Source organism: Balaenoptera ricei, chromosome 10, assembly GCF_028023285.1.
Source record: "Balaenoptera ricei isolate mBalRic1 chromosome 10, mBalRic1.hap2, whole genome shotgun sequence".
In the NCBI taxonomy this organism is placed as follows: domain Eukaryota; kingdom Metazoa; phylum Chordata; class Mammalia; order Artiodactyla; family Balaenopteridae; genus Balaenoptera; species Balaenoptera ricei.
In genome coordinates this window covers 33,332,958-33,345,537 of record NC_082648.1, presented here as the reverse complement: position 1 = coordinate 33,345,537, position 12,580 = coordinate 33,332,958, and the positions used below count along the sequence as shown (strand labels likewise).

Sequence of the window (12,580 nt, the reverse complement as noted above, 5' to 3'; positions counted from 1 at the left end):
CTAGTCTGCTTTGGCTTGCAAAGCGAGATAGTCATAGGCATTGTAAATGTGTCTAAAATAAGTACACGTGGACTTTGAGGAATTTTCTGCTTAACAAACGGCATGAACTTATTTGAGTGTATGTCTTTATATTGGCCACTCTGAGGTCTTTTGAGCTTATTTTCTGATTTTCAGCTGCCTTACAAACAAGTAAACTCTGGGAAAATGACATATTAATTTTAATATGCTTTCCTCCTAACTTCTCTAAATATTAATTCTTCATTAAATACATACCTCTTCCTGAAAGCATGTAAGGTGAAATTTCAAGTAATCGATTGATTAATCTTGACCAAAAGCCCATTGGAAAATAAGGCATTTCATACAGTCGAATGATAATTTCAGAGTTCTCACAATGGGGAAGCTCTATTACCGGCCTGTGGTCCGACAAACTAAAGATAAAAGGACACTGTCATTATACAGCTTCATAAAATACCCAATCATGTTGACCAAAGTGCTTTACTACTTGAAATCAATGAATTGAAGATAAATATTCTAAGCAATTGCATTTTTTATAATGTTCTTTTGCTACATGCTCTTCCTACTCAAAATTTAATGGTTAATTAATTCAAATGCATGCTCAGATGTAGATGCATGAAATTTTTTCAATAATCTTATTTATACTATAAATAAATTATTACAGTTCATTATGCATAGACAAGTAAAGGGATTATGTAAAACTTGAAAAAAATTCATGTCCTAGAAAAGAGTGTATATCTATTTTTAGAATTAGTTACCATCCATCAACCAATGCAATTTGCACTTTTCAATGTCATATTACTTTATAACATTTCCCAGGTGCTTATAAAGGAGTTAAGAACTTCTACAGTACAGGGCTATAACTTAGGCCTCCATTGTGTTGCCCATATCCTCTGAAAATTCACAGCCATAAATTATTTTAAGACTATGTTGAAAACTCATTATATCCCCAGAATCTGCCTAATATAATAACTCTTCCAATACCATGTAAGGACACACATACACATACACACACACACACACACACACACACACTTATCTCCACTATTAACCTTTATTAAATAAATTAGGCAGTGCTAAATCAAATAGTAATTAATACATAAAATCAGTCATTTACTTTATCTTTAAATGTCAAATGTAGTGTTTTCATTAAAAGAAAATGTTATACTTCAGTACAAAGTTTGCACAAGAAGAAAAAAATTAGTACATTTATCACAGACCAAAGTTACTTTGACTACTAAAACAATATAATATATGGTGAATTTCCATAGGGTAATTAAATTTTAAGTTTTGGCTTACCTGCTTGGAACCAGCAAATATTCTTCTCCTGTTGGCAAGGCAATCTGGAATTTTTCTAAGAGTTTAAAGTACTGTGACATGTAGTTCTTTGGAAATCTCTTTTCCTTTGAAAGAAATTTTTCCACATCTCTACGTGAAATAATTCCCTTAGGATGTTTTGGACAGCCCTCCACTTTCACTGTCAAAATCTGAAAGATTTAAACTTATATATATCACTAAAATTTATTTTCTGGAAAGTTTTGTATTTAAAACATTTCCTTTGCTCAGTAAAAATGATTAAAACAATTTTAATGTTGTCAAGTACAACACAGGACCTAATTTCTCTAGCTAGCAGCCAGGTAGCCTAGAAGCCCAGTGGGGCATGTACTCCCTACACACACAAAAAAAAATTTATTAAATTAAGGGAGTTAATTCAGATCAGAAATTCTGGAGATCCTCTGAAACCAATGAACCACAAGCCTTCCCCAACTCCAATTAACACATCAATCCAGTACCCCACATCCTTGTTACAGTCTCATCAATAGTATATTCCTAGGGAAATTATCTTCCAGACTGTGTTATCACTACAGGTTTGCAATAGAAATGTTACTTTACATTTATATAATAGGAGATGGTTTCCATCAGCGAGAAGAGAGGTAGCTTAGCACATTTCAGTGATTCTCAAACAAAATAAGTAACCACTGAATTTCGCTGGACTCCACTCAGTCTGGATCAGTAGGTCTGAGATGAGGCTTGAGAATCTGCTTTTTTAACAAGAAACTCTGATGATTCTAATGTGGAGACCATACTTTGAGCTTTGATCATCATCATAACAATTAAAAATATAAGTTCAGAAGAACTCAGGCTCAAATCCAGGCTCTACTGCCAATTGTGTCACCTTGGGAAAGATATTTAATTTCTTTACCCACAGTTTCCCTCTCTGTAACATAAGATAATAAAAGTGACTGTCTCTTAGATTGCCATGAGAACAAAATAAGATACACATAAAACATGCAAAATACATACAACAATTTTTAGCAAATAGCAAGCCCTCAAATGTTAGCCATTATTATCTACATGTTCCTATTCATTTTACTTGGCCAAATTAATTTTAAAAAGAGATTTGTGCTTAATTTTCTTTAGTAGATCTATAATTGTTAAGGGATACTTAAATAGGAACAAACATTATTTACATTATCATGTAGCTGGGTAAAATACTGGACTGTAAAATCTGTAGGCCCGAGGACTTGTCTCACTCAACCCTATATTTCTATTTTGTACGTATACCGTCATTGAATCAATGAATGCATGACTGATTGAACATAATGATATCTAATGCAATGTATAATGGGTCATTAAATAATAAAAACTATAATTTGGGACTTCCTCCATATTGTATAGTTTATAGCCCAAACTGCTCTTACAACTTAGGTAGTGAAGAAAACTGCTGTTTTAGTGTTTTTTAAGTTGCTAAGGCCTGTCTGACAAACTCACTCTCTACCCCCAGCCATACTTTATATTTTCTTTGTAGCATTCTGTACCACCTAACATGTTAAGGATTCATGTTTTGGTTATTTCCTCCCATTTGAACATCAACTCCATGAATGCAGGAAACTTGTTTTGTCTACTGCTATAGCCCCAGCACCAGAACAATATCTGGAACATCATTAGGTGCTGAATAAATACTGTTGAATTCGTGAACTGGGGGAAAATAAAGTTTGGAGCATTTTATCCTAGGGTTAGGTTCATAGGCACTGTAGTCAAACTGCTTGGTTTGAAATCGTAACTCTAATTCTCCCTGAATATGTAACTTTAGATAAATTATTTAACCTCTCTGTCCATCAATTTCTTCATCTTCAAGAATGGGCACTAATAAAGTACCCTTTAAAAGAGTTGTTCTGAGAATTAAATGAGATAATCTTTGAAAAGCATATAAGTAACCTCTCATATGTCAGCCATTATTGTATACTTATTCTAATTTATTTTACTTAGACAAACTGATTTTATTTTATTTTATTATTTTTTTCTTTTTGCAGGCAGGAAAACCTTTTATTTTAAACCACAAATAGTCAGCAGGTGGCCACAACTATCCATGTTTCATTAAAATCACATAAAACCTAGGTACAAAAGCACCACTGATTATTGCTCTAGAAAAACTGCATGAAAAAATTCAAATACACACAGTAAAAACACCACAGTATGCTCAGGACTAAATTTTTAAAGCAAGTGCATGGAACGGTGAATCAATTTTACAGACAGCTTCCAATATTAAATTGGTATTTATTTTACTCAAGGATGATGGGAATTTCCAAAAATCATGACTATGAGAAGGTAAAATGTCCATCCTTATATATTTTTGTATGCCAACTAGTAGAGTCCTAAAAAATTAGCATTTACAAAATACGCGGTAAAAATAGCTTTTAAAAGTTGTCCCAACAGGTACATAAAATCAACTCCGATTTTCATGACAATTCATTCTCCCTCGTTTACAGATTCAGTTTTCTGTGCCTTCCTTTCCAGCTTCTTGCTTTTCCTCCTCCTTCCCTTTAGCACCTTTGTTAACCTTTGTTGCCAGTTCTTTCTCAGTAGGGCTAATGTGAGGATCTATGCATAGGATAAGGGCCTTAGCAGATGTTTTTCTTGGTTTAGATTCAGGTTTTGGAGGAGCAGGTTTCGCTGACAACCTGGCAGACCATCTGGTGGGCTCCTGTTTAGTTACTTTGGAGCCATCCTTGCCCTCTGGATTCTCTGGAGACTTTCTCTTCGGCATAATGACTACGTTGGTGCAGCTAAAAAGTAAAGCAACGGGCTGGAACTGCTGGCACCGCCGTTGGATGCTGCCCCTGCCGCAGCTGTTCACGTGCAGGGCTCAGCGTAGCCCGGCCTCCGACAAACTGATTTTAAAATAGAAGTTTGTGCTTGATTTTTCTAGTAGATCTATGCTGCACTACCACTCTTTGTAGCAGATAGTTTCCAACGATGGACACATTAATTTTTTCTCTCCCTACATATGTGGGCTGCTTAATCCTTCAAGATATAGAATCCATCCATTTCCCTGAACAAGACTTGTGGTTGCTCTGCTCACTAGAATGTGGCAGAGCTGACATTTTACCAGTTCTAGGCCTGGCCTTTAAGAGGTCTAGGCATATATGAGAGACCACATGGAGGAGCACCAACACACCAAAAATGTGAGTGTAGCCTTCTTGGACTCTCCAGCCCAGCTCAATGAGGAAGCCAAGCGAACGACCCCTGCCAATGCCATGCGGAGCAGAACCGTTTGGCTGAACCCAGTCAACCCACAGAATAGTGAGAAACAATAAGCTGTTGATGTTTTACTCCAAGTTTACTTGTGTACGCTAGGTTTTGGGGTATTTTGTTATATAGCAATAAAAAACTGAAACCTTATCTTGATTTTTATCACCGTTAAAAGACCTCTTATTATTCCTTCAGCCTGGTAACTTCTAAGGCTAACTTATGCCCTTGTGCAAGGAAAGAAAATTTTCCAAATTTCTCACACAACTTTTTATCAAGATTAAATGGCCATGCAAGTTTTATAATACTCTACCAATAAGTCCCTTTCATATCTCTTTTATCATATAGTTTAATGAGTTTTGCAAATTTCTCTGTGTGTTGATGGAAACTTCTTTAATAAGTTTAGTTACCTAACAGCTCTGGGCACAAAGAGGGTGGTTGGGCTCATTAGAGCTTCTGCACCATGAAATTATTTCTTCCCTTGCCTTGATGACTCATGGAGGTGAATAACCCTATTTATTTTTGCTGGTTTGGTGTCAGGCAGGTCATTCTGTCTTCACTTGATTACTTATGGCTTTCATTCTCTTTAAACCTTAATAAAAATGACATATTTCAGTATATCGCATAAATAAAAATGATGGCATTTATCTTTTACATTAAGAAATTTTACTGACCCTTTAGATCTATCTTTCAAAATAACTTGAGCTGTTCAAATTCTTGACCTAATTTTCAATTAAATTAACATGTTTATAGTATAACTAATAGTATAACTATGCTAATGAGAACTTTCATGGAGTTTCAACTTAATTACTCCATAGTATCTTCAGGGATTTTATTGCATCATGACGGAAATTTGCTTCTGTTAAAAGATAGTGATTCTGATGGAAACCACCTTGTTATTCTATTGAATAAGATGTACCCACTCTAATATTATCCACATGTGTGCAACTTTAAATAGTCCTAATTCACATGGAAACACATCACTTTTTGGTGCAACTTTAGCCTTTTCTTGACTATACAGAGTTCAGTTATTTTCTGATAGAGTGTGCCACCTAACAACAAATCTTCAGGGTATAATTAAAACTCCCTTTTCTACACAGAGTGCATATACCTACATATATTGTTTTATTTAGCTCCATACCTGGCACACTTTCCAAAACTACATGAATACATCTTTACAGTTTTGAAGATTTTTTTTTCATTTCCTGAAATAATAAGTCTTTAATTACCAAATTAAAGGTCAAATATAAACTTTTGCTAAAATTTACTATTCACTTATACTGAACTAGGGAGGCAATGTTGAAGATAATATTGTTATTATCCTTATTTTACAAGTGAAGAAACAAAAGCTTAAAACATTAAGAAATGTCAAAGTTAGTAAGGATTTAGGAGAGATCTGAACGCAGGTCATGCTGACTCTAGAGCTTGTGCTCTTCACCACTATACCTTCCTGGCTCCATTCTCATTAGGTAGATGAGTAAAATCACACTTTCCATGGCATATGTGCAGAAGGATGAAAATCTACTTTAAAAATATCTACCAGAATAGTAATAACTGTCCCATTACAATAAATTGCCAATTGCAATGTTTCAATACATTCTCAAGTTCTGTGGTATAGGATTTAGCCACAAATGAGTTCCCTCTTTAAAATATCTTTCTTATTCTTCCTTAGATGAAATTTAGGAACTATTATTCAAGATTACCTGAGGGAATTTAATTACCATTATAGTTGATTAGAAGAGAGATTTCTAACATTAAAAAAATACAATCATTTTAGTGACTCAAAAAATTATACTCATAAACAAAATAGCCACCAGTGAGTGCACATGCTGGAGACGCCCTCCCCAGGCTCACTTCAATTCATGATTCATCCAGATGCAGTTCTCACCCAGGGTGATTTTTTGCATCCTAAAATATTTGGCAATGTCTGGGCACATTTTTGCTTGTCATACTGGGAAGGTACTACTGGCATCTAGAGGGTAGAGGCCAAAGATGCTGCTATCATCCTACAATGTACAACAAAGAATTATCTGGCCCAAAATGTCAATAGTGCTGACACTGAGGAACCCTGAGCTAGTGTGTTCTCTTTGAATGGTTTTCTGTGGCAAATCTATAGAGGTGGATTATGATAGCTAATTAATATAAACTCATTGGTAACTGTTACTGGGAGAAGAAATAATTTTCCATATGAAATATAAATAGAGAAAAGACAGCCATAACCACCACTATTCAAAATTTTTTTAATTGTAAGCATTTAGAACTTACATTCCACTGAAGAGTCAAAATTTTCCTCCATGTTGTCTAGACTGAGGTTTCAGAGGCTCATCAACCCAATTTTCGTATATGTACTTATCCCAAAGATTTTCATTCAATTGATTATATCAGTAACCAAACCAAAGCTATCATCAGGATCTAGAAAAGTACTACGGAACAGAGCAGTACAAACACCTGTCTGTGACTTGAAAACAAAGACATTAAAGTAAATTCTAAGATGTCTTCTCTTCTTCCATGAAGTTCTTCTTTATACAGTCTTCCACACAAATTGTTCTACAGTTTTCTATATTCACAGTAGTTTCTACCTTAATTGAACACAAACTCTATAAAACTCAATGCTCTAGGTGTCATTTGTAGTTTTCTTCAATCATTACTCCCATGCCACAAAAATATAATATACCAACCTGGGCCATGACTTTACAAAGCCACTTGGGTTCCACAAAATATAAGTCACTTAACTGCAGGGCTGGGTCTTGAAAATGAAGGAGGACCCCTGGAGTAAAAATCAAGAGTGAAACATGGAATTTAGAATATGCAAATATCAAGGGGCTTTAGAGAGAATCTAGTCCAACCTCCTCATTTTACAGATGAGTAAACTTCAGCATCATTAGTGGCAGAGCTGAGACCCGAACCCAGGCATCCCAGTTCCCAAGCTCTAAAATCCAAATATTATTTTAAAAAGTTACCTTTTGAACTATATAAAATGATCATATTTAAGCATATTTAAGACAAAGCCATACAGTGCAGAGCATGTATTGAGAAATAGAAATTCATAAATATTTTTGGCTTTCTAATTACACACTACAAAGACACATCTTATTTTCGCATACAGGTAAGAAACACAAAATATCAAAGGGAGCTACTGGTTTAAGAACGATGAGGAAATGAATTGATCAGATTCAATCCACATGAAGATTATTTTTCATACAACAGAATCTGGGGATCAAAAGCAACTTCCCAACCACTTATCCGAGCACTACAAATCAACTCACACATTTCTAGCAAGGTTATATTGATCAAGTACACAATTAGCACCAAAGTCTGTTCAAGAGTTTTCATCTGTGAGGTCATGCTGACAACATGTTACGCAACAGAGCAAGATCTGCCACTCGGTAGCTGCATCATCTCAGGCAACCACTGATTCTCCAAGTGCCAAGTTAAACCATCCCAATAATAATTCTTCTTTACAGTGTACAAATAGCCTCCACATAGGGTCTCACAGCTCCTGAATACTACAGTCAAGTTCTACAACCCACGTTTTAACTCCTGCTCAGAGACCTTTTCCACTACTGCCCTTAGATAATTTCTAAATTTTTCTCTTATGACATAATACATGATTTAACATCAATGCTCATGATGATCTTTCAAAAAGAAAAAAATAGTTACCTATTAAAGAATTTTGTCAATATTCTGATAATTTTAAATGTAACTTCTATACAAGGTTCAGGTGCATTTTCACAAATTACTACAGCAGAGCTTTCGAAAAATATGCAATAAACAAACCTGATTCATTTAGGAAGTGAACTGCGTGAGGAAGCTCATTTTCATCTAACTGCAGCTGATGTTCTTTCACAAGTTGTAATAATCGTTTCTGGTCAATTACAGGAAATTCAACTGGCACATTTTTACGCTCTGATAAAATGATTTTCTCAAGTTCTACATAGCAGTCTGGAATCAGCTGCCCAACAACAGGCTGATCTCGGATCTATGAAATTACAAATGACAAGCTGTGAAAATCCATTTTATTCATCGATTTGTCAGGTGGGTGATAAATTCTATGCTAATCATTCAGAACTGTATTTTTTAATAAAATCAAAATGTAATGTAAAACCAACTAAATTGTGAGGAATAAATAAGATGATCTTAAAATAAGAAAAATATGAACACAGAAGCCAATATGTAAAGAACTATCAAATAATATTACATGGAAATATTTATCTAGCTATTCAGAAAATCCATGGCAAAATCCAAGATAAATCATTGACCGTAAATAAAGGACTTTCTGTTTTCTAAGACATTAAACTTACATGCAATAGATATGCTAGCATAAGAAGTCAGCAAGTATTGTAAGAGCGTTTGAACCTTATTTATTAGATGAAAATGTGATCCACAACCCAAGGTAAAACTAAATTTTGTTCTTGTTATTTGCAAAATGTTGTATTAGTGGAATGTACATATAAACAGTGAAATCTGGAAACAGACATAAAATTTCCTCACCCAAGCTATGCTTTTTCATGGAAACTTGAACTTGGAAAAATAAGAAATCATCTAAACCCCAATGATTCTGATATGAGAGGATGATTTGGGGTCTGTTACACTTAGAATCTAACAACTGTCTACTAATCAAGAGATACATAAAATAAAATTTTAAAAGAATGACCTTAAAGTGATAGTTTCTATAATTAAAATCTTTTCCAAACTTTTTTCTTAAAAATCTAATTTTAAATAGAAATGCAACTCTAACAATAGTAACTAAAATGCCTTTGAGAACCACCAGGTGGCACACTCTCCCCATTTCTCAACTCATGAATATATTCTTGTATATTCTTTTTACCTGACAATAACCAACATAATTTCTACTTGAATTCTTCAACTTATTACAAATAGAAATTGGGTTTTATTACACACACACACACACACACACACACACACATGCACACACACTTTAACTTGCTCTTTTTCTACTTTTAACTAGAATCTTAAGGAACTTGATTTACAGCAGCTGTAACCATTACTTTCATATTTACCTCCAAACATTCAAGATTGTTTCAAAGTACTCTTTGAACCAGAAAATTAAATATAATTTCACTAACCTGCACTTTTCATATTCCCTCTGTTCATCATTTATAAATTAAGATAAAACAGAACTTCAGATTGAAATTTATGTTTTAACCCAATAAGGGAAACCTACATATAAAAGTAAACAAGAGTTCTCACAGAAAGCAATCAAGTAACAAAAGGATGAACTTTACAGGGCTGGATTACAGGGCCAGCAAAGGATCCCACTCGGCTAAGGGGCTGGACAAGATTGAGAGGGATACTGTTGGCACTGAATTCTGTTTTGTCCTACTTGTTTTAAGCTTTATTATCAGGTCACCAACAGCCAAAAACAAAAGCTTTTATTCTAAAGTCTGCACAGACACATGTTAATAAGGGTGAGACAGGCAAAGAATAGAAAAGAGCCAGGATAAAAGGAAAAGATGAAAAACAAATGAAAGGGCAAACAAAAAAAAGATTTCTAGTAGATTAAAAGCTGTTGTCTGAATACAGGTTGAAGCACCTCAGGGAGGAAAGAATACTGAAGTTCTGGCAGGTTTATTGTTTTGGGGGTCATCTGAATCACTATTCTGCAAAGCAATCAAACAGATTTTCAAACCAATATGCCAGAATGATGTATCCATTAGCAATAGATACCTTTCTTCAAATAATACTGCCATTTCTCAAAGCATTTATTTTACTTCCTTATCTGGCATTGCCTTCAGAGTTCATGTACAAGTGCAGAAAGAAAATTGGTCTCATTGATGGATAGCGATAAATTGTTGTTAGCCTAGAGCAATACCAGTCCATCTTGATGAACCACCTTCTCCACAGGCTTTGCTTCAACTACATTCAGCCTTTCTCAAAACAAACTCATCCTCCAAGAAGTCTTTTTTAAAATATGATAAATGTTCTGACATCAATGATAAAAAGAGAAGCCATTAAAATATTATAAATAACAACAAAGTTCTGTAAGCACAGGTATAGTCTCAAAAGAAAACTCCCTGTGTAAAGAGAATATTTAATTGAATATATTAATTTTGTATATTTGCTTCTTAAAAGTCATATTACTCTTTAGTCATATGTCCCACAAAAAAAGTAAGAAAATCTACAAATAAATGATATTTCATTCTTCTTATATAAAATGTCACTGATCCACCATTTGTAAAAGCTTTTAGTGACTGGGATAAATGTGCTGAAAGATACAAATGTGCAAATTCTCTCCATGGGCACCACAAAGACCAGCACGTTTATAAATGGCTCATTAGGTTTTGGATAGGAGCATAATCTGTGGAAATGGAAAAGAACTAAGCTAACTAGCCAACACGTTATAACCAAGGTGACCATATAATTTATCGTCCAAACTGGAATGCTTCTGAGAATATAGTGGGACACAATTAATAATTATGCTGGGACTGTCCAGGCAAAACAGGACCCTTGTTATAAGCCATGGCCTTGATCATTAGTGCTAATGAGCTAAACCAACAGAGACTAACAGTGAAATCCACCATTGTGTTGTTATATTGAACTATTCAGGGTGTTTTTCAGTACAGTTCATACCATGCTGTCTGTAGAACCCAGGTAAAATTTCTTTCTCTTGCAAGTATTAAAAACAAGTGTTCTCACTGTTAACCAATCTATTTGTGCTTTATGAACTCTATGAATTACATTTGTCTTACCAGAAGAAAACTTTGGAATCAAAAACATAATTCTTAAAATGAAAAAACCCAGTTTGTATGAACTAGAAAATTGCTTAGACATTGATGAAAACCAAATTAGTGACCCTGATGATCAGATGAAAGAAACTTCTCCCAATATTGAGAAAAAAATATTTGGAAGGGAGATCACAGTGACAAGAGACATGAAGGAACAACAAAGTAAATCAAGGCGAGCATAAAATAAGAACTCCAAAAGAAAGGAGCAGATGGAAAATATAAGAAAGATAACCCCAAGACCCCAACATTCATCTTTATCCTTTTGATTGAATCACCACTACAGGAAGTTGGGAGAGAAAGGGCATCAGAAACATGTCCCCAGATTCTCTCAGGAATATTCTCTCAGCCTCTCAGATATCCTCTTAGCTTCTCTCAGTATCCTCAAATTATTTTTATTCCCACTTCTATGAGTTTGAAATAAAGTATAGCATAAATAATTTTAAAATTGAAAGTACTTTAATAACGCTAACAGCTCTGAAAAACCCCCACAATTTTAAGATAGCTGTTCTCTTCTCGAGACTTTTGACATTTCTTAGCAGTTGCACAACATGAGAATTAATAAATTGTATTTATCTACTACCTAAAGTCCGCAATGAACCATGTTACCTTGAAATTGAGGCTCTCATTTATGATAGTTTTCCGAAGTTTTGCCAAAGCATCGGATTCCTCAGTGGCATTTACAAAGTGGTAATCCCGTATTGCAGGAAACCCTCGTTTGTTGAAGAGTTCCTTGGTGATTTTACTGATACAGGCTTTGCGCTGCTTCTCATCAGAAACATCCAAATGTGTGCCAACAAGAATCACAGGGGAAGAAGAAGCACGAGCCTACAGGGAAAGATACAAAATACTTTTGTGTTTGTTTTAAAATCAAGAGTGCTTACATTTCCACTGACATTCACTTTCTATGAAACTCACTTGAGTGGAAATGAGAAATCAAGACTTCTAAGAAGAAAATAACAACTGCCTTTCCTTCCTTAAACCTAAGAAAAACTTACCCTTAAGAAATTTTTAAAAGTCAATTTTATGCCCCTTCTTATCCAATTATTACCACTTTTCTTTCAGGTGGCCTACGTAACAGTAATAGTATATTTTTCTTTTCGTTTTTCCGTGCCTTAAAACGGGTTATTCTCTAAGTGTGCTTTGGTCTTCTAAATAAAATAGTATTTAATAACCCCCAAATTATATCAGAGTAATACAATTTGTTTTATATTTTCTCTTCCTTATCTGTAAATTCAATCTCCTTAATTCATATTAAAGTCATTTAGTGTGGAGTCTACAATGAAAAAAAA

At 34.4% G+C, this 12,580-nt stretch overlaps 2 protein-coding genes across 3 annotated transcripts in view; both read right to left on the bottom strand.

Moving 5' to 3' along the window:
• LRRK2 (leucine rich repeat kinase 2) overlaps positions 1-12,580 on the bottom strand; it is a 139,254-nt gene that overhangs the window by 36,656 nt on the left and 90,018 nt on the right. For both annotated transcript variants that reach the window (XM_059935648.1, XM_059935647.1), the window contains exons 31-35: positions 11,898-12,116; positions 8,323-8,524; positions 7,224-7,312; positions 1,315-1,502; positions 274-428 (exon numbers count right to left, since the gene is read on the bottom strand). In XM_059935648.1, coding sequence (XP_059791631.1) covers positions 274-428; positions 1,315-1,502; positions 7,224-7,312; positions 8,323-8,524; positions 11,898-12,116 — 853 coding nt within the window. The remainder of the gene's footprint in view (positions 1-273; positions 429-1,314; positions 1,503-7,223; positions 7,313-8,322; positions 8,525-11,897; positions 12,117-12,580) is intronic.
• On the bottom strand, positions 3,683-4,162 carry LOC132373104 (high mobility group nucleosome-binding domain-containing protein 3-like). Its single transcript, XM_059935649.1, has one exon. It carries the CDS (start codon positions 4,061-4,063, stop codon positions 3,788-3,790), a length of 276 nt encoding a protein of 91 aa, XP_059791632.1. The 5' UTR covers positions 4,064-4,162; the 3' UTR covers positions 3,683-3,787.

What these genes read in the sequence shown, in the direction of transcription:
- LOC132373104 (XM_059935649.1), bottom strand. Translation starts at nt 4,063, where the DNA reads ATGCCGAAGAGAAAGTCTCCAGAGAATCCAGAGGGCAAGGATGGCTCC.